At 44.2% G+C, this 27,271-nt stretch overlaps 1 protein-coding gene across 6 annotated transcripts in view; it reads right to left on the bottom strand.

Annotated features, from left to right (window-relative positions):
* Nucleotides 1-27,271, bottom strand: part of LOC105889425 (receptor-type tyrosine-protein phosphatase mu-like) — a 138,983-nt gene that overhangs the window by 6,049 nt on the left and 105,663 nt on the right. For all 6 annotated transcript variants that reach the window (XM_031559557.2, XM_031559558.2, XM_031559559.2 and 3 more), the window contains 10 exons: nucleotides 25,488-25,575; nucleotides 24,438-24,514; nucleotides 16,066-16,102; nucleotides 10,732-10,829; nucleotides 7,072-7,188; nucleotides 6,574-6,728; nucleotides 4,552-4,687; nucleotides 1,774-1,923; nucleotides 1,272-1,445; nucleotides 940-1,071 (listed from right to left, as the gene is read on the bottom strand). In XM_031559557.2, coding sequence (XP_031415417.1) covers nucleotides 940-1,071; nucleotides 1,272-1,445; nucleotides 1,774-1,923; nucleotides 4,552-4,687; nucleotides 6,574-6,728; nucleotides 7,072-7,188; nucleotides 10,732-10,829; nucleotides 16,066-16,102; nucleotides 24,438-24,514; nucleotides 25,488-25,575 — 1,164 coding nt within the window. The remainder of the gene's footprint in view (nucleotides 1-939; nucleotides 1,072-1,271; nucleotides 1,446-1,773; nucleotides 1,924-4,551; nucleotides 4,688-6,573; nucleotides 6,729-7,071; nucleotides 7,189-10,731; nucleotides 10,830-16,065; nucleotides 16,103-24,437; nucleotides 24,515-25,487; nucleotides 25,576-27,271) is intronic.

Below are 27,271 nucleotides of genomic sequence, written 5' to 3'. Positions count from 1 at the left end.
TGAATTGTGGGAGTATGACACCCGACGCCAAGCATAGATATGATGTCCGCTGTCTTGAAACGATTACAACAATAATTTTTTGTCTTTTTTTATTATTAGTTTCATTAAGCATCAGTTTTACATTTTCTTTGGGTAAATTATTTAATTTCAGTTCACGAAAATGTCTCAAAACCATTAGTTTTCATCTTAGTGTTAGTTTAGAATAATAACCCTGGTCCACACAGCCTGCTCTGATTCACAGCAGGAACATCACCGCCCAGAGAATTAGTAATCAGTGGGGAGTGCAGTGTGTGAGTGTGTCTGTTTTAAGGTAAGATTTTACTTTTTGCCTGCCTCACTATCTATAATGTGTGTGTGTGTGTGTGTGTGTGTGTGTGTGTGTGTGTGTGTGTGTGTGTGTGTGTGTGTGTGTGTGTGTGCGTAGGCTTGTGTGTGTAGTATATATTTCACCTGAGGCTCACTGTGGCTACAGTGAGAATATTGAATGAAAGAGAGAGCTACTGCTGAGGGACTGAAGTGTGTGTGTGTGTGTGTGTGTGTGTGTGTGTGTGTGTGTGTGTGTGTGTGTGTGTGTGTGTGTGTGTGTGTGTGTGTGCGCGTTCCAAGTCCAAGGAAAGGGACTTTGATCAGAGTTGTTATGACAGGGCTACAGGCTGGCTCCTGAACCCACAGCATAAAACACACACAGACATGCACACACACCTGCATCTCACTTCACCTTTTTCATATTGTGAACATATTTTTCATATTGAACATAAGTTTGAATTTCATAAAAGACTCCTCTGCCCAGGGCGAGAGAGAGTACTGAGAGAGAGAAGTGACAGGACTACACTTATATAGTTTGAATTCAATACATGTAATCCTTTTTACACACACACACACACACACACACACACACACACACACACACACACACACACACACACACACACAATGTACCTGAGCTGGGTCAACGTCGTTGAGCATGACGATGGAACTACAGTGGTAGTCCAACACCAGCCTCCAGAAGTCTTTCACTGTGTTTGGCAAGGGATGCTGGGTAACAATGAATGCAGATGGCTGCTTGTAGCTCTGTGAGTGGGACAGAAAGAGAGGGATTACAGATTAGACTTGATTCGGAGGTAAAGAGGCAATTTGTGATTGAAATTACACACACACACACATCCATGCAAATTCTCTCTCACTTATACACACACAAGTAGATACATGGATCCCTCAATCACACACACACACACACACACACACACACACACACACACACACACACTCACATCCATAAGTGCTGCATTGATGTAGTTGCTGCTCTCTCCATCGATGGTGATGAGGAAGGGAAGACAGCGGTCAGGTGGGAGAACGTCCATGCAGCGGTTCTTCTCATGGTTCCGTGGGAGCAGAGCAATGCTGCAGTCCTCCACACGCAGTGTTGGAGTCACCATATTCAGCGTCTGCAGAACCCAGAGGGAACACACCAGAACCCACACAGAACATCAGAAAAGAGTAGAGAAGGCATGGATAAGCCTGCAGAGATGGGTGTGGTAGATAAAGATGGGCCGCCCAGTTGAGATGGGTTTGGTAGAGTACAATGGGTCATCTAGCCAATGTGGGGTGAGGGGTACATAAGTCGGTTCATTTAACACCCAAAATGTTTTTGCTCTGGAAAGTACTTAACAGATGATATAAACCAGTAACAATAATAATTAAATAAATGGGACTTTCAGAGAGGCCTTTTTTTCTTTTCCATTCTGTGATCTTTGACCCCCACTGAATGCTTACCCTGAACTCCTCCTTGATCTGACTGGAGTTGGTTTGGGGGTCCAATCGGTTCATCTCGTAGTAGATGGAGCGCAGCTGATTGGCTGGAATGGTGGTGTCACCACAGAGGCACGCCTCCAGGATGGCGTCGTGGATGAAGACGTACTGCTCCTGAGAAGGGACAAACAGCGCCGTCAGTAAACCATGCCACTGTGAAGGTCCTGCTGTACTGAATCTGCATGGACCTGCATGGTTCTCTACCCCACTGGTGTTGTCCAGCCTCTTTGACTCTGCAGGTGGTTAACCCCACCCGGCCTGAGTGCCCCCAGTAGGCTATTACAGCTCCCACTGTGAGATCCCTAAAATACATTCAACATCAGGGATGCCTCTGGTGGTCTAAAACATCCAGCATCCAAAGGACAACCAATCTATTCCAGTCAGCTTCTGTCTCTGCATGGAAACAATGGGAGTGGACATGGTGGGGTAATGTTCATACGGCTTGATATTCATTCGACTTCAGATAAAAGAGATCGCTGAACCACAAGAGAAAAATAAAGCTGAGTGAAAGTTTCCTGTCGGAAATCTATGTTTTTGACCCAGCTGGAGATGTATTTTTGTAGAAGGCTTTACTGAGGAAAGACAGAAAGACAGATCACTCAAATGTGACATTACTTGGCTAAAGCGGCTCATTATAATCATTTCCTGTGTCGCTTTTGCACAGAGAACTGGGGAATGTGTTGATGCCAATATCTGTTCAGATGTATTTTTACGTATTCTGATGCCTTTCTCCTCTCACCAAAACACCACCTCCTCCTACCCCTCCTCACTCCCTCACTCGCTCTCACCAAAACTCCTGAGGAGCGTGAGTGGGATTTCCATTTGGCGAGCAATAGCGTCTCCTAATTATCATGAGTAATTCAGCTTTCTCTGTGCCCCCATCACAGTGTGGCGTGGGAGGGAATGACGTGGTCCCAAAGACCCGAACCTCACATCCACCCCCCCCCCCCCCCCGCCCCCCACGAGAGCAGTGAAGAGGAGCACATTCAGTGCCTGATGGAAATCACTTCTGAAGTGACATTCTGAGAGGACATTTCCCTGTCACGTCTGACTAAAACATCTTTAGTGTAGGGGTCACTGGTTTTATGCCGAGGCGTGTCTGTGTGATGTAACTTAATGACCCAGATGTTGCCTCTTTTCTTTCGCCCGTTTGTTTGTTTCTGTTTACTCTTCTTACTCCACAGACATCGGCACAGCTAAATGTCCTGCATTTGAACCATGCCTTCTGCTAATGAGGATCACCTGCCATCGTGTCTGTGGAAAACAAACTGCCTGTGATGTCAACATGTCATTTCCTCTGACAGATCCATCTGCCCATGAAAAGGTAATCAACAGCCACAGGGGTGAAGCTAATGCCAAGGCGACTAAACACCTCAGAGGCAAACGCAGTCGAGTAAGCTCACTTGTACACACACACGCACACACACAAATTCTTATGCAAATGCCCCACACAAACACAATCTCATATGCAAACACATACTCACACAGGCACACACATACATGCAGGCCTCTTCCCACACTATAAAGGTGGGAGAATGGTGCTTGTGATTCAGTGGAATTACATTAAATCATTTTTTCTCTCTGCCAAATTCTGTTTTATTTCCTGCCTGATTCTGTGTTTTTCGTTTTATTTCTTTATATTTGTTTTATTAATTGGATTACCATCAAGTCATATGTAGGTGATAGACCTATGTTGTGATAGGGTAGGGAGTGTAGGAGGCTAGTATAACCCTAAAGACTACAAACACAGTTTCATCTACTATCATTTTTTATTTACATATTTAAGAGAGATTACGTTCCAGGTTCTGGCCACAAGACTGTTACTGAGACAGTAAGCCACTTGTGTTATGATGATAATCTATATGTACATTGTAAGTCTTATGGATTTCTAAGAATATTCAGATGCTGCCCCAGTGGCCAGTTTTAGTCTCCTGTGTCAGTCTAAAACAGGTGACCGTATCTCCTGTTCGGGCACAATGCATAAACATGTGTCCGTTAGACAACAGTGTGAAACTATTTATCTTCAAAGAGGTTTATATAATGAGATTTTACAGATTTTGTGTTTCATTAACTTTTGCTAGCTGTCTCTGACAACATCTTTGATGGTCCTGTGTCACCCACGTCGGCAAAAATGTTGTCTCTAATGTTATCAAATGTATTTCTCCATGCAATTCTGCATGTAACTGTAATTTCCGCTTTACTCACTGAATTTCATGATTCCACCCGTGTTTTCCGCATTACGGAAATCAAAGGGCCCTAGAAATGTGCATATAAGTAGCATGGCGTCCAGATGGTGTGTGACTGTTTGAAGGCAACTAGAGAGCTCTCTCCTCCAGGTCCATAACTTAAACTGTCTGAAGGGCCACACACACACACACACACACACACACACACACACACACACACACACACGCAAATCCCCTTCCCACTTTGTATGTCCGCCCCTAAAATCTTTATCACTGCTGGGATGCACTGGGAGAGTGAGATTGACTGAGCGTGTTTGTTTTGGGAGACTCACAAAACAGCCAACAGATGCGGTGAAATGATCCTTGGATGGAACAAAATGACATGAAGATGTTAAATGAAAGAGCGTGTTGTGACATATGAGCTTCATGTCCTGTGCCTTTTACACCCACATGGTTTAAGCTGCCTTCATCTCTGAAGCTAGGTGTAAATATTCTAAATGGTGTGGGCATACGGATGTGTATCTGTGTATGCATGTCAATGTGTGTGTGCTCGTACCTCTGTCTGTACCATGTTGACGCGCCGTGATCTTAGCTCTCTCACACAGTTGTAGATGTCGACCACGCCCTCTCTCTCCGCCATATCCAGCATGATGTCAATCACAACGAAGCAGCCAGTCCGGCCAGCCCCCGCACTGCAGATAGACCAATCACAACACAGACTCAGACAGAATGTAATTGCCAGTCATCTCCTGATTGGAATATTTCCCACTGAGTCCTGCACACTTATCTGTGACATGCTCAATGTGAGCTGACAAAAGTGTTACTTTGTGGTTCATTTATGCAAAATGTAACACACCCCATCACCTGTGAAATCACTTGTGTTCAGCTGTGTAAAAGTGTGAGGAATATGGCATGTTTAAATACCTAAGCATAACCCTAATACACATAATATAACACCTCATACATTATTTAGCTTTAGTCCTGCAGTAAAACCAAGTCATAAAATAACTAAGTTCATAAAAACTTTTGTTCCTTACTACCTTGCCGAAGTGTCACCCTCCATAAAACACAGTTCAGAGTCAGACAGATAGTCAGACAGAGAGACAGTCCTGGCACTTTACGCTCCTCAAATATGAGGACACTATGAATGTTCACATAGACTGAGGCAGTCATAGATTCCCTCCATCACATACCATACCAGGGCTGCCAGAAATGATTGGCTATGAATAGTCCAAAACTATATTATCTTTATTTACATATAATGTCAGTGTCATATGACTCCCAAAATGAATGTTTGTTGAAGGACTTACATTTGAATAAAGAATATTGTAACTGGATTCATATTGCATTCAGAAACAATGAATTATGAAAAATGACTGGGAATAATTCGCACACACAAACACAGACAGACAGACAGACAGACAGACAGACAGACAGACAGACAGACAGACACAGACACACACACACACACACACACACACACACACACACACACACACACACACACACACACACACAGGAAGCCCCCTGTAGCTGCTCTGTGTTGACCTTTCCACGTGGGCGAGAGTTTTATAGAGCAGTCCTTCTCTAGTGTGGGCGTCACAGCAATTGTTGCTTGGTGGCATCTCCATTAGCCAGGCGTGACCTCACTCCTAATTGGGGTCATTTAGCCCCCCCATGGACATGACACCTCCAAGAGGCCAGAGAGACTGAGGCTAGATGGGGGGGGGGGGGCTTGCCTCCGTCCCACACAAGGTTAGAGACCCCCCCACCCCAACCGAGCAGAGAAGAAATGAGAAAATGGGCTGCCTCAAGCCATTTCTGACTCTGGTGTGTGTGTGTGCGTGTGTGTGTGTCCTTGATCCTATTGTCTCACTACACACTCAAACACTCCACCTCTGTCATCATGTTCTCTACAACTTAGGGTTCTGATCTCACAGACACTTAATGCATGTGTGTGTGTGTGTGTGTGTGTGTGTGTGTGTGTGTGTGTGTGTGTGTGTGTGTGTGTGCTTTTGCCAAGTCAATAGTAGTTTGAAGATAACTAAAAGAGTTTGGAAACTTTTGCTTATAGTTGGGGGAAGTGGAGTAACGAGTTCTAGAAGATACACAGATCCTTCCAAGAATGCCAGACGGGGTCCACTTAGAACCACTTAGATAAATGTGTCCTTGTCTCGATGAGGATGTTTCCTTTTAACACTTATAATTCTGGACACAACTGTTCTACATAGGTATCGCAGGTACCTTGACCAAATGAAAACACTTACAGCTCTTATACAAATACAATGGTACAAACACAGAAGTTAGATCTGGCAGGGCCCTGGTCTGGTCTAAAATACGAATGCTTAGAGATCTACTTAAACTACAATAGTACAAACACAGACGTTGATAATTCAAAAAGCATTTTGCAGCAAGGGTTTGGGAAAGAGCAACATGTGTCTGCAGAAAGGCAAAACAGCTGAGCTCCTATATAAACACACACACACACACACACACACACACACACACACACACACACACACACACAGGTCACCAGAGGCAGAGGAGGAGAGGGGAGTGTGTTTGTGAAGTGACCCACCTGCAGTGCACCACCATGGGGCCAGCGTTGGCAGGGTTCTTGGCCTTCACCCGCCGGACGAAGCCCAGCAGCCCAGTGGCGTGGTAGGGAACACCATGGTCCGGCCACCCCGTGAAGTGGAACAGATGGATCTCCCGAATCTCATGAGCTCCCCTCTGTGGGTGCACACACACCCAAAGGTAAGCACACACACATACATCAGAAACATATACACAACCCAGATGAATATACACACACAGAGAGATAGGAAGAGGAATAAGAAATGCAGTTAATGTAGTAGATACTTAAACATATTGAAATAAATGTAGCACTGGAGCTAAATTTACTTTTGGACTAAGCATGTATATAAGAACTCCAGAAAAATCTTGGCCAATCCCAACAGTAAGTGTGCATATGTAAATTGATATCCTCAATTATTAGTGTTGTTTTTTTCACTGATTTCACTGCTGAATGATAACCCTTAACCACTAAGATTTTTTTTCCCCTCGATGAGCTCACCTTTTCAACAGCAAAGGTCCTGATGACGTACTCAGACAAGAGCTGCGTCTCAATCAGAGTCACCTTCATGTCCCTGTACACCTCAGTGTCATCAGGCCAGTACTTACAGCACTTCACCTGTGGGAGAGAAACAACAAATACACACCATTAGCACACACACACACACACACACACACACACACACAGACTCAGTGGTATGGGCGCCAGTCAGAGACAGAAAGTCATTTTCACTTTTCAATGAAGTGATTCACTCATGACAGCAGAGCCTACAAAACCCTCAATGGCCAATCATAAATCATTTTCCTGATGGGTCCAGCTGACCATTCACCAGCCTGCTTCATGTTTCATGCATAACACCCTTCCATAACGGTGCGTGGCTAAATATGATGAATAGCTGATGTAATTGAAAATGCAGAGGTTCTAAACGAAACAAATCACTCTTACTGCTGGAAGTGAGACCAGATATTAACTATGCAGGTAGACATTTCATTCCAGGCAGCGCTTCGCTCTTGAGTCCCTCACAATGACTATATAAATATAAAATGCAGAAAATCTGGCACATTCTGACACATGAATTCGTCACAAGTAACATGGTGAGCAAAACAAAAAAAGTCGTACCATAGCAGGTAATATTCAAGGTCAAGAATATTCTTTCATCCAGCACCACTGACAAAGAGCAATGCCTCCAGACACATCACAGAAAACACTACAGCAGCAGGAACAAGGAGACAAACACACTTATCATAACCTTGGGCAGCCTAGAGGGCATCTACATCTACCCGTGGATGTCTGCATCTCTGATGGCTGATTCTCCATTCATAAAACAACCACTATCAGCATTTTACTCAAGTCCTTTGTCATATAAGGTCAGATTTGTCTGCTGTTAAGCGTTGATGACAAGGACGAGGTGAAGGACAACCACGTGTAAACGTCAAAGCCTAATAAAATATGTAATATAAGCCAGTGCCGTTTTGTGTGCCGGTGTGTGTACTCTCTTGTTCATCAGCACCACACATAAATCAATAGGTTCCTCTCAGTCTGAGATGGTGTCAGTCACACCATCCATCTCTACTCTAAATGAGTTCATGCTGTCGCTGGCATTGATGCGCCCAAGCGCTGTGGTCGCTCCCTTTGGAGGACTTAGGTGGTAATGACTGTCAGGTGATTCCCACTTTCACTCTATTCACACATCCATGAATGCTGAATGAAAACATGGAATCTTACACGGCCAGAGCAGCTGGTTCAATAAGGACCACTTGCTATTGAGAGCTGCTTCTGTAATCTGACTCAAGAACCTGACAAGCTCTTTGGGGATTGTTACTCAAGGTGCTTAAATGTTACTTGAATATTCCACACACAGCATTTGCATGAGTTGTAAAAACAGTAATATGAAGATAGAATTTAAACTAAATTGAATCACCTTGTTTAGATAAAAATGTAGTTCAGATGCCTTTATTTACTCTCAGCTGAAGGCTATTTATTTACATTGATATTCAGATATAAATGAAGTGTTTCACAACACATTTCACCCAACTGGCCAGTTAAGAGTGACAGTAAGACTCTTTTCAGGAGGGGCTGTGCTTGTCTTTCCATTCATTTTGATCGCAGCTGATAGTGCAGACAGATAAATGTAATAAAGCTAATAGCAGATGTTACGCATCAAAGTTCCCAGACAGGTGCCTTCCTATGAGTATACCCTAATAAACCAACTCACCACAAGGGCCACTACAATTCACTCACGGTACTGACACTGTGCTCATACCCAGCTAAAGCTTGTGCAGAGCTATGGCAGACACAGGTGCTTTTGAGTAGCAATGGTGTTAGACCTGGGGACCCATATTCCTCCTGTTTGAGCTCCATTGAGTGACTAATCTCTAAGAGCAGCCATGAAACTTCATTGGATGAGAAATGTGAAAATAAAATACGGCTGCCATCATCCCCTTTGGGCACTTTCTCCATCAGTCCAGCTCATCCTACACTTAGACGCTCGCTCGCTCACTCACTCACTCACTCACTCACTCACTCACTCACTCACTCACTCACTCACTCACTCACTCACACTCACACATACACACACACACACACACACACACAAACACACACACCACAGACAAGCCACACCATCAGTTGGTTAATTAACTCCAGCAAGAATGGCAATGTGAATGACAGCACAGAGATATATTGAATACGTAAAATATTTTTATGAGAAACACATGAAGTGACAAGAATAAATTTAGCTGCTGACTGGTGCAGTCATTAGGATCAGAATGAAATTCCCGTATCGAGTAACTGAAGCAGGAGAAGCGGAGCGGTGGTCTCCTGGCGACTATCGTGATGAGTAATCCTCTCAAACGATCACGGAACGCCGATTCCAGGCGATTAAATTATGCCACAGCCATCGTATTATTTCATCAATTCTGATCAGCCATGCAGGCCAGGAGGAAAACAGTGTAATCATGATCTGTGCAGACACACACACAGACACACAGACACACACACACACACACACACACACACACACACACACACACACACACACACACACACACACACACACACACAACATACACAAAAACGTAAGGCATAAACTTTCATTCAATCAGTTAAACATCGATCTGATTAAGCCTGCAACATATCCACCAATTAGCTCAACTCTCATCTAGAGAAGCTAACACTCACCGACCCCCCACCCCACCCCAACAAACATATGGTCCAGTGCTTCCGGCTGCAGGTAAGACAGCCGAGCAGAAAATTCCCTGAGTTCCTCAGTGCAGAGCAGGAAGAAGCAGATGGCAGTGGCTTTGCCATGCCATGGTGGTTTGAGTGCCCCTAAGCGGGCATCCCGACGGGCTATTGTGGCTCTGTGCCTGCTGCCATTAGACAAGGACCATAAAACAGAGAGGGAGAGAGAAAGACAGTAGAGCCCAGAACATCTGGATCTACTGGGGGGGGGGGGGGGGGCATGTGTGTGCATGTTAGAGTGTGCAAATGTGTGTATATGTCAATCTGTGAGAGTGTGCAAATGTGTGTATATGTCAATCTGTGAGAGTGTGCAAATGTGTGTATATGTGACAGTTGAGTGAAATGGAGCTCTAATGGCTTCAGAGCTCTCTATTACCACGTCTCTGCAGAGCTGGGGGTGAGGTGAGGGCCCTGAAAGGCCAAGGATGCTCTGATATGGATCCCCTAGATGGGTCAGAGTGTGTGTGAGAGAGACAAGTCTTCAGGACCTGCAGTCTGGAACTCATACATTGTGGAATTCCGCTCCTGATTACTGCTTCTTGGTTGCATGGACGTAACAATACGTTGTAATGAATCATATAATGCAGTATTGGAGATTTTGTTTACAAACACACACACACCTACACACACACACCGTTCTGCTTGCAGATCATTAGGAGTGTATGAGGCTGAAGTATGGATCAGTCTCACACACAGCCTGCCAACTCACTGCAGCTCCACTGGGAGTGTGTATCGATTAGCTCACAGTCACTACACACTCCTCATCACTTTCATTTCAGTGAACGTGTGTGTGTGTGTGCGTGTGTGTGTGTGTGTGTGTGTGTGTGTGTGTGTGTGCGCATGCACACATGATGGATGGACTGGGAGAGAGAGGCAATAGGCCCATTAGAAATGTCCCTCATGCCACACTGTACTCACCCTGCCAACTTCAACCAGGTTGGTCACCATGACGATGGTAGCTGTGTTCTCTTGCCACACCATCCTCCAGAAGTCAATCACTGTCTCCTGCATGGGTCCTGGAGAGAGAGAGAGAGGGAGAGGGAGAGAGATCTTAGCTGTATTCCCTGTTGGGTGTTGGGAACAGACATGATGAAATGAGCTCTGCTCAGTCAGGGCTTACTGACACACCACACACACACACACACACACACACACACACACACACACACACACACACACACACACACACACACACACACACACACACACACACACACACACACACACACACACACACACACACTCCTCACAGTAAGGAATTACTGACTTGGCCACTGGTGTGTGCAGTGCTGGGCTCCACACTCTCACTGCTCATTCCCACATTTAAAACTTCACTGAGCAATAATTGAAAACTAATAGTACTGCAATGGATTGAAATGCATATTGTTTCACTCAACCACACACATGCACCCTCACCCATACACATCACTTTGCAAAATGCATATTAAAGGCTTAAAGCACTTCCTTCAGCTCATGAAAATGTAATTAGTGAACAGCTGGGCTGGGGTTTCAAACACACACTCCTTATTTTTCACCAACTTCAAATGCGCAAACACACACACACCGGCACCCTCTTCCACTGTCATATCCTATACCACATTTGTCAGGTCTTGTTTTGACTTGATGTATCAAAACAGACCATAGAAAAGAAAAGGTGAAATAAGGATCTGACAGATCTTCTCTTCCTCATCCCTCTTTTTCTCCTCTTTCTGTCTTGTCACTCTTCCATCTCCATTCCCACTCAGACGCCCACCACGACTCCGGAGGGAGCACTTGGAACATTCTGGAAGCTTGAGGAGAGGAACTGGGAGAGGAGGGTTGGAGAGAGTAGCATCTGGCTTGTAGGATTTTAAAATGCCATCGCACACAACCTGTCACACCGAGACCACAGTTCTTCAAGCACCACCCCACACACACAAAGACAGACGCTGCACTGGGGCTCCCGGCCTGCTGGTAATCTTAGGCACATGCGTAGGGATGGCGATGACGATTAAGCCATCCTGGTTGGGTCTCCGTGGTGACAGTGCCAACTGGAGGGGTGAGGAGGGGTGACACCCTGGGAGGAGGGGGGAGGTGGTTTGGCAGCTCACTCCCACGTGCAGAAGAGCGTGTTTAGGTCTCTCTTCTGCTGAAACACAGAAGTGAACTCTCTCTCTGACACGAGATGAACAAGTGTGCTTTCACATGGATACGCCTAGTTTAGTGTTGTTAGGGATACGCGTGGTTTAGTGTTGTTAGGGATACGCCTAGTTTAGTGTTTTTAGGGATACCCGTGGTTTAGTGTTGTTAGGGATACGCCTATATATTTGTGTGTGTGTGTGTGTGTGTGTGTGTGTGTGTGTGTCTGTGTGTGTGTGTGCCGACACTTTTTTGTCCCTTAAATGTATTTGTTGTGGATTGATGTAGATTCTCTAGCCCCACACAGGAGAGTTGACTGTGGTGTTCATCAGCAGTCTACAGCAGCTCCCAGCACCCACAACAGGGACATCTGCCCACCTGGCACAAGTTGCTGAGTACTGTGATCAACATACACACACACACTCCCACACACAAACACACACACACACACACACACACACACACACACACACACACACACACACAACACAAACACAAACTATGTGCCAGTCTTTTCACATCATGTTTTACTCTGAATCAGCTCTACTCAACTTTGGTCAGCACAACCAGCATAGTTGTGTAAGTACATAACACAATTCTCAAAAAAGCTCCTAGACTCACTGGGGAAAGAAAGAGTGAGAGAATGAGAGAGAATGAAAAAGAGGGAGAAACTGAGAGTAAATAAGAGAGATTGATGGAGGGAGAAGAGATGAAAGAGGGAGAAATTGAGCAAATCTCTCTTAAATCTACTTATATCTGAGAACCTGTCAAAGTGTGCTGACACACACCTCTGGAAGCAGACCACTGTCTCTTGTGAAGTCTGTGGGTGACAGCTGCACAATACCCTTAGCAGCCACAGAATAAGAATGAAGGAAAATAACCTCTCCGTCAGGCAAACTCTCATGTCTCCCTCCATCAATATTACATGAACCACTCAATGACATTATGAAAACTCACCCCCAGACCAGACCCATCTCTCTCTCTGTCTCTCTCTCTCTCAGTTAATCTGTCTTCCCTCTTTCTCCTTGCTCACTCTTTTATCTTTGTTTTATTTTATTCTTCATAATTTCTTCATGTTCCTTCCTTCCTCCATGTCTCTCCTTCATCTTTAACCATTTCTTCATTTTCTTTCTTTCTCCTCTCCCTCTATCCCTCTCTCCCTGTATATGTTCTGGTGTTGGTAGGTCTGTCGGGAGGAAGGCATCTGATTTGAGAAAGGGAAGGAAGAACAGATGGGAAGAGGAGGAGAGAAACGGAGAGAGGTTGGAAAGGATGGTCTACAATAATCTGAAGTGACACTCCACCTCTTCTTCCATCTATCCATCCTCTTCCTCTTACACACACACACACACACACACAACTGTTGTGTGGCAGAAGGGGAGGGGAAACAACAAGTGGTAGATGTATACAGCATACACGGGCTAAATGTACACAGCATCCATGTGGTAGATGTACATGCTTAGTATGCTTTTAAGTGTTTAGCTCGATTGTGGGAATCCCTGCATTTACAGAGAGTGATGAAGCCCCTCTGATAAACAGGTAATTATGCAGATCCACACTCCACTACACTCTGAGGCACACATTAGAGGATCATCACCACCTGTTTGTGTCTGTGTGTGTAGGTGTGTGTGTGTGTGTGTTTGTGTCTTTATGTCTCATAGGCTATAATTTAGAATGTGAATGTCTGTGAGTTATAGTGTTTATGTGTGTGAGGGGAATATGTGCAAGCATCATTTTTTTTAAGTGTGTGTGTGTGTGTCTATGAAAGTCTGATGGCACATCAGTCCCTGCAGCCTGTGACTGTGAGTATGGCTGTGTGTCAGTGTCCACTAGTGTTTTACATCAGTGTATGTGTGTGTGTGTGTGTGTATCCATGAAAATGTGATGTTAAATCCATTCCTGCTCCTCCTCCAGACAGCAGCTGTGTCTGGCCCGGTTCTGGCCCAGTTCAGGCTCAGATCCAGTTGCTCTTGCAGTGGCACTACAGCCATTATCCATCCATCAGCCTTAACCTGCAGGGTCGGCCACATAGCTGGCCAGGCCAGATTAAGCAAATGACAAACGGGGCCCCAGCGATCAGGCCAATCCATCTGCTTTATGCATGGCCCTCCTGAGCCAGGCTGATTAATCGCACACAGAGAAACGCATGGCTGCCCAGGGACCCAGCAGAGGAGGAGAAGGAGGCACAGCACGCTCAGAGTACAGATGTCAGACCAACACACGCACACTACTACACGTATACACACATATGCACACACTCACACACACACACACACACACACACACACACACACACACATACACACACACTCACACACACACACCACACAGACACAGACCACACACCACACATACACATACTGCATTCAACTACAAACACACACACACAATTGTTTTTCTGAAAATAAAGAAGACATGCACACACACACACCCACACACCTGCAAGCACTCATACAGATCCCAGTTCCCAAGTCCCAGTTACAGTTCAACGTTTTGAAAGATGAAAATGATAATAATCAAGACACACATAACCCCTCATAAAGGACATATCCAGATACGTACACATGCACCTACTGCACAATGGGGAGACAAACACACTTGTTTGCAAATCGTTCTAACATAACTGAACACGGCAGTATAGCAGGTCTGAAAACAAAGGGTCTCTAAAGGCCCCGTCACACCATGACGTTCTGGTCAACGTTCTCTGAACTTTCTAATCGTTCAATTTCGAGCGTTCTAGGGCGATGTGGACACATCTGGCGTGTTACTAACAAAAGAATAGCGTAGGACTGACACATGACCAGCGTGGGACTGACGCATGAGGAGTGTGTAACACCGACCAAGTGACGTGTCACTGGTCCGCGACAAACGTGTGCTGACGTGTCACTCCAGCGCGACAAACGATAAGTCAACATTAGAAGAGCGTGTTAAAGGTGTAATTAACGTGTGAATAATGACAGAAAAGCGTTTTGCGGCGTGTGGGTTTTATGGTCAAACGGGTATAAAACGCTGGAAAATCATAGTGGATTCAGTTGATCTGAACAGTGAACATCATGCCTCCAAGACCACGAAAAAGGTGTGAGGGGGGCTTCTGCTACTAGCGCTGCTGAAAGTAAGAAGAATACAAAGCCTCTTCACTAGCAATGTCTTCGGACGAAGATTTATTGTTATTATTACTGTGATTTACGAAATAACGGGCGTTATTCCTGGGGTTTTATGTTATTAAAATAAATGATTTAAATTTGACACTGAATTTGTGTTCTCAATGTTTATTATTAGAAAACATCAACACATCCACACACATTGTGCATGTCACAAGAGTCTTCATATCATATCCATCTGCCATGGAACGCACCAGCTATAACAGTGCTCAGCTATGTTCAAGTTCAGTACATCTACTTCATGCTGGCTCAAGCAAGCAAATACTCTCCACTCCGCTTTTCGCTAGATTATGCAATGACCTTGCATGACATGATAGCATTGGATATGTAGATGTATAGTGCCACAGAATAACGTTTGCAATGATGTAAGTTGCGTTTGTTTGATCACGTATGGTTAATAACATATTAATTGTATGTAGATCTTCCCTTGGTGAAAAAACTTTCGCCAATATCTTCCTACGAGAGATAGGTTAGGTGCTCAAATTTCCCTCGATCAAAGAGGACGTTAGTAAGGCATGTCCAAACTAAAAATCACGTCTCAGGATTGCTGCGCACATAAGTTATTTCGGGTGCATCAACTGTAGGTACTCAGTCTACCCTACCCAACGACTGACTACGATAGCCAAACGCGTGCAAAGTTAATAAAACGTTCCACGAAAGTTCTCCAGCGTTTAAATTAAACGTTGATGAACGCTGATCTCCATGAGAACTTTTGTGCATGTTCAAAACTTTTTTTTTGGACCAGCGTTCTCCTCCGATCACGACGATTACCGACGATACAGCGTTCACCAGCTTTCACACAAAGCTCTTCTGGCGCAATACCAGCGACCATGGACGATTAAACAACGTTTCCTCTAACATCATAGAACGTTGGCCAGAACGTCATGGTGTGACGGGGCCTTAACAACAGATCTGCCCCAGATGCGGCCCTCATCTGGTCCAAATGCAGCTACTGTACGTCTGGGGTTCTTACCTTGTGTTGCGATGTAATGGTTTGGCCTGTGGTAGCCCTGGAAAGACAAGGGGAAAGACTGGTGTTAATCTACAGCGTTTGCCTAAATCTCTTCCTTGTGACACACCAACCTAACAGCTGGACTTCCTGATGGACTGTGTGTCACTCATGCACATTTGCACAGATGTGGTGTTTGCTGGGTTGGAAATGCAATAAATCAATTGATATGTTATTGTTTGGAAATACATGTACCCACACAAGCATACACACACACACACACACACATCTATCAAATCTATTCATGTGTTACTAATAAATGTATAAAAATAGCAGCACATCTGCCTCATCATAAAAAGACACCTATTCAGTAGTCAGTATACAGACATGTAATCACACACACATACACACACACACACACACACACACACACCACACACACACACACACACACACACACGTATTTGAACCCCTGCCGATTTCGCAAGTTTGGCCACTTGCAAAGAAATGTGTGATCTATAATTGTAATAGTAGGTGTATTTTAACAGTGAGAAACAGAATATAAAAAAAAAAATCCAGAAAACTGCATTTTATAACATTTATGACTTAATTTGCATTTGATGCAGAAAATAAGTATTTGAACCCCTAGCAAAACATGACTTAGTACTTGGTGGAATAACCCTTGTTGGCAAGCACAGACTTCAGACTTTTCTTGCAGTTGGTCACCAGGTTTACACACATCTCAGGAGGGATTTTGGTCCACTCAGTGCCGCTGCTAGCCATTTCGGTGCCCTAAGCATAACTCCTTTATGATGCCGCGCCCCCCCCCCCCCCCCCCGAGAAAAAAACGTTTGTTTCTGCCAGTTTAACATTTCGCCAACAGCTGACCAACAATAATGGAAATCGCAAGGTTTCATTAGCCATACCATCAACCTATTCATTTCAGTGTAATTTTGGCAAACCACTACTGAACTGACTTGGATGTATTGTTCATAGTAATAGTCAAGAGAATTTATAACAGATTCTCTCAAATTTCATGTTGTTCATGTTTTCTTGAAATAGCATTAGACCAAGGCTGCCCAATTTGGGGCCCGCGCTCTATTTTTTTCCGCCCGCGCTCCGGTCAGAATCAGAGTCAGAACGTAATTCGTTAAACAGCATTCTAAAACTGATTGTTCCAATCCTTGATTGTGATTGGCTAAATCACGTTCCATGCCGTTGTAAAATACAGCATAAACCTTTCAAGTTGTCCTCGATTAACATTCTATTGATAACATTCCATATTACTGCGCATGGAATATTTTCAAAGAAAGAAAGACGTTACAAAGCTGTCGCTGGCCTAGAGGGGAGAGAGATTATGGCAGTGACGGGACATAGATAGGTGCGAGTTGTCACTGAAATCGTACTGGCGTCCAAATTACAGCAAGAGGAAGGAGTGGAGCAACATCATCTGGGACACTGAAGCGTCAACATCAAGATACCCCTGTCGCTGCACCAGCAAAGAGGAGAACGTTTGAATACTATTTCAACAATTGCAGTATTAATGGCGATATACAATTTAATGTGAATAAATAAGCACCCCTTTTTTGTCAGTAGCGCAAGTGTTCCATCTGGCTGTTGCATGGCAACGATTTATTTAGGAACTATACTTTGTAGTGGCGGAAGAATGACAGTTTGTTATTAAACTATTTTGTTTCTTAAATGTAATTGTCGTTATTTAATGAAACCATATCAGATATTTGTAGTGACAGTTTTAGAAAAGCAATAAGCCCCGCGAGTCCGTGTTTTGCGCTGATTTTAGAACAGGTAAGGCGGTTTTAGGCACTCCGCTTCGCGTCGTGCCTAACAACTCCCCTTACCTGTTCTAAAATCAGCGCAAACCACGGCCTCTTGGGGCTTATTGCTTAATTTTAACCCATTTCGAACAGGGCCTCTGTCTCAACGTCCTATGTAACTCAGACTGGTTGCAGTTCACTGCCTGGCCACAGTTTTAACATAGTTTTAGATGGGTCAAGGGGGGGCGCTATTTACCTCTTGTCAATACAGATCCATAACTTTGCAGCTAATTTTGTGATTCCTGGTTGCTATGGTTATCTAGGTGTTATGCTAGCTAGCTAGATAGCTAAGGAAACTTTTAATAACCTTAAACGATTTAAATGGAATATTTCCGTTTGCATGAAATGATAGCTAGTTATCTAGCTAATGTTATAGTCTCCTCGATTTAACTTATACAATTATAATCTGTGCCTGTTACACTTCGTATGAACGAGTTCATATTCACATATATTAACACCAGTTCATCATGTGTAAAGAATACTGATATGAAATATGAAAACAACCAGTAGTCAATGTGCAAGCTTCCAATTTAATCGTGATTTAAGATACTCTATTTAAGTTGGGGCAGTCTGTCCTTCAGTCGAGGCATGATGATCTCTCGCTACAAGTTTCACCTGTTCGTGTTGGCGTAACAAATGCTTGGAGTCAAGTGCAGTTGAGAGGCGCTTGTCTCCAGGGGACAGATTACACTTAACTGTTATATTTTTCTCTTTTCACGGATACAAATAAAAAAGGCTGTGATTGGAATACGGGACTGGAGCTCAAAATCACCCAAAATTCGGGATGTCCCAGACAATTCAGGACTGTTGGCAAACCTACTTGCACCTAAGTTATAACTTATTTGAGTGTGCTAACATTAGCAATAACGTCAGCTAGTTCGAGGTGTATGCATACCATTACATTAGCAGCACATTTCCCGTATTTAACAATGATTAAACATGGACTTGCCTGCACAGTCATCATCTCGCAGTTTCTTTCTATTTCTTTTTTCCCTTGACTCCCGTTGTCTTTTTGAGGCAAAAAGTTCGTCAGGCCACTGAGATAGGAAAGGGCACCCACGGCGAGCTTGGGAAGTTGAGTTTTTTTTTTTTGGGGGGGGGGGGGGGGGGGGGGGGGGGGCACCATCGTAACTTTTTTTGAGCAATTAAATATATCTCTTGTTCTGCCTGTTTTGTAATATACATGCCTAAAATGTGCCTAATATTTCTATACTGAAATAATATCGGCATTATAAATATTATAACTATGATGATTTTTCAGTTGCCTATTTTTTTGGTGCCCCCTCAGCAGGGGCGGAGATCCCATTTCATTGTAGGGGGGGACAATACATGGTCAAATTTCAGAGTGTAATTCCGGGGGGGGGGGACATGAAAAAATTGCTTTCACGAGAGCTAGCATAAACTGCTAAATACCGAATTCTCTTATCACATTTACAAACAGAAATTCGAAGTAATTTTAGAATTATCTAAACAGCATTAAATGTACTAACACGAAATATCTATTCACAGACAAATAATGTCCAAAGTTCAAGAGAACTTGATGCTCAAAATAAGTTATAAAACAGCTCAACAGGGAATCGAACTAGCAACCTTTTGATTATAATACTACTTCTCTACCTCCTGCGCCACTGTCACTCCATATTACAATACCAGCATAGTTCATCCACCGCAGAAAAAGATGACATTCATTTAACTTCAGATAATTTAACAAATCTGGAGAGGCACTGAGATGTAGACCTACGTTTATTAACTAGCATGAACCTGCCCCTGACAGGACAGTGTCCTAGACTGTCTAGCTAGCTATCTTAACTGTGTTAATTACCGGCATGCGTGTGTTATCGGCAAACGTTCACGTTGTCATGCCAATCCATTAATAAACTTATGTATACTTGTGCATATCGATTGGAACTTCGTAAATGGAGTTTAGAAAAAAAATTCTCCTTTACATGTTCTTACTGCGTTCGAGAATGAGTTAAATCTCTTTACATATCGTGTATCATAGCGGCAGCGACAGGGGACAGAGTAGGAAACAGTCTGACAATCTGGCCGTGTAGGCTACTGGGCTGATTAACTGAAACACGGAGCTGCCGGTAGCCCTGCCCGTTGGAAACAGCATGTGAACCAAACCACTTTGACACGTCCCCCCCGTCCCCCCCGGGATCTCCGCCTATGCCCCTCAGGACTTGGTGCCCTACGCACAGCGCGTAGTGCGCGTTATGGGAGCGGCGGCACTGGGTCCACTCCTCTTTGCAGATCCTCTCCAAATCCTTAAGGTTGCGTTTTCAATGGGAGGGAATGAGGGAATGAGGTTCAAGCCCAATATTCCACGTTACATGGCCCAGTCCATAGTCCCCTCGATGCAGTGGAGTCGTCCTGTACCCTTGGCAGAGAAACAGCCCCAAAGCATAATGTTTCCACCTCCATGCTTGACGGTGGGGATGGTGTTCTTGGGGTCATATTCAGTCGAGTTGATGCCAAAGAGCTTGATTTTGGTCTCATCTGACCACATCCTGTCTCCCAATCCTCCTTAGAATCATTCAAGTGTTCATTGGCAAACTTCAGACGGCCCTGTACATGTGCTTCCTTGAGCAGGGGGACCTTGCGAGTGCTGCAGTACTTCAAACCATTACGGCGTAGTGTGTTGCCAATGGTTTTCTTGGTGACTGTGGTCCCAGCTGCCTTGAGATCATTCACAAGCTCCCCCTGTGTAGTTCTGGGGTTATTCTGCACCTTTCGGATGATCACCGATACCGCACGAGGGGATATCTTGAATGGAGCCCCAGACCTAGAGCGATTGACAGTTGTTTGGTGTTGCTTCCATTTACGAATAATCGCACCAATAGTTGTCTGCTTCTCACCAAGCTGCTTGCCGATGGTTTTGTAACCCATTCCAGCCTTGTGCAGGTCTACAATCTTATCTCTGACGTCCTTGGTCAACTCTTTGGTCTTGCCCATGGTGGTGAGGTTGAAGGTGTGAAGTATGATTTTTTGGACAGGTTTCTTTTATACACGTCACCAGTTGAGATCAGGTGTACCTTGTAAGGCCTAATGAGGACTAATCTGTGTGCTTCTTGGGCACATAACTGGTCATTGGGAGCCAGAATTCTTGCTGTATGCCTGGGGGTTCAAATACTTATTTTCTGCATCAAATACAAAAAAAGTCATAAATGTTATAAAATGCAGTTTTCTGGATTTGTTTGTTGATATTCTATTTCTCACTGTTAAAATACACCTACCATTACAATTATAGATCACACATTTCTTTGCAAGTGGCCAAACTTGTGAAATTGGCATTCAAATACTTATTTTCCCCACTGTATGCCATGTCCCTCATACACACACATCCACAAATATACAATGTTGCTAATCCGTGCGATGGGAGCCTTCTTTGAGGTATTAAACTAATCCCTGTAGTTTTATTTGTCCAATTTAGTGTACTCTCTCAGGAGGAGCCCACAAAACAATGAGAGCTCTCTACCCACCATGCACTGCAGCATCCCTAGCATTCAGTCCACACACACACACACACACTCTCTCACGCGCGCGCGCACACACACACACACCCACACACACTCACACACACACACACACACACACAAACACTCACACACACAGGGCTTATCAGAGGCATATTCAATTTACCTTCAGCCTGATTACTGGCTTCCTGAGGAACCCAGAACACAATGGACACAACTCTGTCTTTCTCTCTGTCGCTTCCTCTCGCTAATCTCGCTCTCTCTATTGCTTGCTCTTTCTCCAAGCTCACTTTCTCTCTCACATACTCTTTTCTCACTGTAACTCATTTTGTCCTTTTATCCTCTTTCTCGACCAGGTTCTTTCAGCTGTTTCAATTTTTCCATTTTTAATGACTTCTTTATCAGGCAGTGACTAACAGAGACAGTTATTGACTCTTTACTGTCAAGTCAAAGATATTTACATCACTATCACTAAGTTCATATGAACATAATAAGCAAAACACGATAAACTTCTCTGTGCACTTGAACTAGCTCTCATTAACGAACACATTGTCTGCTGAAGTTACAGCCAACTTGTTTTAGTCCTGTTCAATTGCATTGAAGACTCCCTCAGAGGGTCTGCAGTGCTGCAGGTTGTTTTTGTTTGGTCATGATCCTAATTTGCTTTTTCATGATCATAATTTGCTTTTTCATGATCATAATTTTTTTTTTTGACATGTCGTGGAGTGGGGAAACCAGTGAAGCAATAAACCAGGCAGAGGCAAAGAAATATAAACAAGTGTAGTCCCACACACACACACACACACACACACACACACACACACACACACACACACGCACTCCGAGAGGCCAATAATAGTGCTGCTATGCATTCAGGTCCTTCCATACATTTATTAGAGACAATGCCAAATGAGCTAAACCTGACCACAGCCATCCTTTCTAAAATAATAGTTTTATGGATGGCGCTCAGAGCAGATAAAGAGAGAGAGAGAGAGAAGTAGAGAGCAAGAGAGAGAGAGAGAGATTCAGCAAGTGCACAGTGAATAATTGAGTGAGAGAGAAAAGGAGAGTGTTGACAGACAGGTAGGGAGTAAGTGAGAGATGGAGAGAGAGGGAGAGCTAAAGAAAAGTGTAATCATAAATACAGACAGAAGGTTCCAGGCATAAAGACTTCATTAGCCTGAGCCGTGATGCAGGAGAGGAGGTTAAAAGGCTCTTGGGAGGGGGGAAAGGGACAGCGAGCGAGGGGGGACGTCACTCTTGGTCCTGCCCCTCCCTGACTGAGAGCTGTTCCGGAAGGCTCCGGGTTGGAACGGAGGGAAGAGGGGAGGAAGGCAGAAATCCTTTTCAATCAGGGCTGCTGGTTAATATGCTCCCACTTTATTCTGCCATATGGGCTCTGCCACAGTGCAGGCCAGCAGTCAGGCACAGAGAGTTAACCAGCAGAACATGACAGTTGGGGTGTTGTGTGTGTGTGTGTGTATGTGTATGTGTATGTGTATGTGTATGTGTATGTGTATGTGTATGTGTATGTGTATGTGTATGTATGTGTATGTCGGTGCATGTGTGTGTATGTGTGAGTATGCATGCATGTGTATCTATGCTATCTATCCTGTGGTTCCTCTTGTTCTCAACTCTCTCCCTCTGACACTTCCTTTTTTCAGCCTTTCTGTGTCCTTGATCCTATTGTCTCGCTACACACTCAAACACTCCACCTCTGTCATCATGTTCTCTACAACTTAGGGTTCTGATCTCACAGACACTTAATGCTTAAAGCTCGTCAACTATTGCAGGTATGTGTGTTTTTGTGTTCCTGTTTTCCTGTGTGTGTGTGTGTGTGTGTGTGTGTGTGTGTGTGTGTGTGTGTGTGTGTGAATGTGACGGATGTATATAAGTAAAAGATAAACTTAAGTGTTTATGTCGAAGAGCATGACCCATGACCTCGATGCTCAATCTGATCCATTAGGGGCATCAAGGTTGATTAACCCGATATGAAGCCTAAACACACCTCATCCGAGAGCTAACCGCTAATGGCTATGCCCACCCATCTCTGCATGTAGGTCACTCACAATCCCAGCCCATGACCTGGGAACACCTGGCAGATTAGAGTGGAATTACAGAGCCTGAGCCATATTCCCACTGTCCTGGATTACTGAAGGCAGAGGAGGTGGTCCGCTCTCCATCGATTTGCTGAGCTGCGTTGTGTAAGCTCCTTCCTAACTGCCAATGTTCAGCTGATTTTTATGCAGTGTAAGGGGCAATACTGAGTGATGACCTCTCATAGCTGTGAATACCCTGACCTTAGAAGATGATCCTAATACATTTAAAGCTGAGTTTCAGACAGTCTCATAACCAGACAGTATAATAAGTCACTCAAAAAGCTCCATCATTTACGGGGTGTATAGCTCTAAAGATGGTTGAGTATTGGGGAAACGGCACATTTTAGAGGTGTCTAAGGCTTAAATGCACCACCAATGTAAAGTTGTAGATCATTTTGTCCTTAAATTAAATTAATATTGGATTATAATTACTATTTGGGCTGGGACCACATCTAAAATTCTTGCCTAACAGCAGAATGTTGGTGAGTATGTACAGTATGTCGTGTGCATGTTGTGGTTGTGTGACAGCCAGCAGAAGGTTGGTGAGTATGTATGTCGTGTGCATTTTGTGGTTGTGTGACAGCCAGCAGAAGGTTGGTGAGTATGTATGTCGTGTGCATTTTGTGGTTGTGTGACAGCCAGCAGAAGGTTGGTGAGTATGTATGTCGTGATGGTGGTTTCAGTGAGCTGCATGTGTGCTATAGATATGTGCTTGCTAAAGTACATATTGTGTGTTATTTTTGTGTGTGTGTGTGTGTGTGTAAGTGAGAGTGTGTACACAATAGCATGTACATGTGTATAAAAAATGTGTGTGCATGAGTGATATGAATGTGAGTATATAAAAGAGTATGTTGACTTTGGATCTAATTCAACAGTCGCCCACTCTTCTTTATTCTGACTAAAAACAAAATGAACGTAGTGACCTTTGAGTTTCTGGTGCAGACTGGTGCCCGTGTGTGTGTCAGTGTGTGCGTGTGTGTACTTACATCAACGTAATTTGCATTAATGTAATCAGAACTCTGCTCCCCCTCCAGGGCCTGCAGGCGTACGCGGGAGTGATCATCTAAAAGAACACACACACACACACACACACACACACACACACACGTGCATGAAAAAATAAGAGAATTAAAGAATGAATCATACTAAGTAGGCAAAGACAATGAGAAAAGGAGGAGGGCAGGCACATAATAAAGGGCAATGAAAAAAAGATGTGCTGAGAATTAAAGAGATAGAGAGTGAGAGAGAGAGAGTGAGAGAAATAAAGAGAGAGAAAAAAGAGGGAAAAAGACAAAGAGTAGGAGAGAAGAACAGAGAGAGAGAGTGTGGGGGATAGAGAGAAAGAGATAGAGAGAGAGTGAGGGAAGAACAGAGAGAGAGAAAGTAGAGGAGATGAGAGTCAAAGAGGTCTCTGCTCTCTGTCTGAGCTCCAGGGAGCTCGGGGGGCCACTGCCGGTGAGTTCCCCTACCAGGGTCTCCTCTCTGAGGGCAGCGCTGGCTCCAGCACTCCCTGGGGTCCTCCAGGCTTCCAGGAGAGGCTGGTCTCATTAGAATTTGAAAGGATCTAAAAATAAAAGCGAGTGACACATGGCACTGCTGACCAACCCTGAGAGCAGCCAGGGATTTCTCAAGGATCGCACCAGCAAGAACTTTCACTCAAAACTACAGCTACAGACAGAGAGGTGTCTAACCCCCTTCACAGAAAAGATTTCAACCGAGAGCAAGAGAAAAAGGGGGAGAGGAAAAAACCAAGAGAGGGGGATAGAGAAAGCGGGAGAGACAGAAATAATTGAGTATACTTCTGTCATGCAGGTGAAGCTGTGATGGTTGCTGTGACTGGGCCTCTGCCTGAGTGGGGCTTGGATGGTGAAGTGTGTGTTACGCTATAATCTGATGCTAATGCATGTGTACACACAAGTTTCCCCTTTGAAGCCGGGATATGGCACCCGTTTTCAATGAGCAGACCTCATGCCTGTATGTGTGCACGTCTGTGCGTGAGTGTGTGTTGAAGGGGACAGAGGATTCCAAATACACACATGCAATGATGTTTCCATAGCGATTCTTCATCCGATTTTCGTCCTTCTTTGCGGAATCCCATGGAGCGGACTGTCCTTCAAAGAAGCTCTGAAACACGAGAGAGAGAGAGAGAGTTAGACAAGCCTGTTGTCTTTCCTGAGAGAAGAGATGGGGATAGAGGAAAACAAGTGTGCATATACGATCACATACTGGCCCACAGGACCCACTCATTACACGACTTATGTGACTTATGTATCTTAAGGAATCGCAGTTGGTTCCTTTGTATCCTCTCTGCAGATGAACCGGGGTAAATTTAGGGTAACAGGATTAAAACAGACATGGACATGGTTCAAACCACAGGACTTTAGGAGGATCTGCTCACTCACTCACACACACTGCTGGGCTTGTGGGTAATGTAGTCTGCAAAGGCTGACCATGCAGGTGGTGATCTATACCAGGACTACATTCAGTGCCAGACCCTGAGCTGTTCAGAATCAGCTGCATTCTGGATTCAACTGAGAATAGGAGGTCTGGTTTCATCACAGGTAGAACATTTTCAGTCGCACTTGACCGATTTTGGTCGTATGTGCGCACACAAAAACACACATACCTGAAACTCCCTTCGTCTCTAGGTCTAAATAAATCATATAGACTCTAAAGACCAGATATTAAAGAACAGAACCAAACAGATTAAGGAGATAAGGGTAGGTATGTGCATATGTGAGAGAGGGAGAGTGTGTGTGACAGAGTGTGGATTAGCAAAGATCAAGAAAAAGCGAGTAAAAGTAAATACAAGGGTGATCAGTCATCAAATAAGCTACTTGATTGGCTATGCCTTTCCAGCTGCAGGCTGACAGACAATCATTCAATGGATAATTTATTCAACATCATATGGATTAGACGAAAGCTGTGTGTGTGTGTGTGTGTGTGTTAATGGTTAATGTGTGTTTTAATCCTCTGACAGAGATGGAAAAGTGTCTCATGACTGGATTAGCTCTGGCCTCATCGCAGACGCAGCTCTCTTATCTCCTGTCAATTTGAGACGGCAAGGCTACAGAACTTTATGAAGGGCATCTCTTCTCGCCCTCTCCCTCCCTCTTCGCCCTCTCTCTTTTACACTCTCTCATTTTATATCCAGCACTCTTCTCCTTCTTCGTCCATGCTCACTCCAACTTTCTGTATTTCTGTACTGCATCTTCTCGACACACACACACACACACACACACACAAATACTCTTGTGGTTAATCTACTGGTGCTGTTTTGTAAAACTCTGACTGGGTACAGATGGAATGCAGTTTTTAGTAATGAGAAAAGATCGTGTTTGTTTCCACAATATCACTGATGATATCGCTGTGCTTGCCTTACGAATAGGAACAGGTCATTGCCAGTGTCAGGTAAAGCAGAAATGACTTTGCACACATAATAGAGCATTCAGTGGAGCATTCAATGCCATGCAACGCCACTGACATTTTTGTGGAGCTGAAATTACTCCACAGACATACAAATGAAAGACTTGGATCAATGGAGAGGGTGTGTGGTAAAATCACAGCCCTGTCTATTACTAGAGCATGTTATTCAAGACATTCCTTTTACATTCCTAGCACTAAGAAACCCACTTTAAAACCTAACAATTTCTCTTGTATTCCTTCACGTCGCCCGCTATGCTGGGGTAATATACGCAGAGTAAACGTTATGCTTCTTCTTGTTCAGTCTGGCAACTAGAGAAAGGATAGAGGAGAGAGCCCAGAGTTGGCCCACAATCACCCCCTGCATTTTTAAATATGAATTAGTGTAGATCACAGC

The sequence above is a fragment of the Clupea harengus genome, chromosome 22 (genome assembly GCF_900700415.2).
Source record: "Clupea harengus chromosome 22, Ch_v2.0.2, whole genome shotgun sequence".
NCBI classification, from domain to species: domain Eukaryota; kingdom Metazoa; phylum Chordata; class Actinopteri; order Clupeiformes; family Clupeidae; genus Clupea; species Clupea harengus.
The sequence above is the reverse complement of the archived record's forward strand: the minus strand, read 5'-3'. Positions and strand labels throughout refer to the sequence as shown.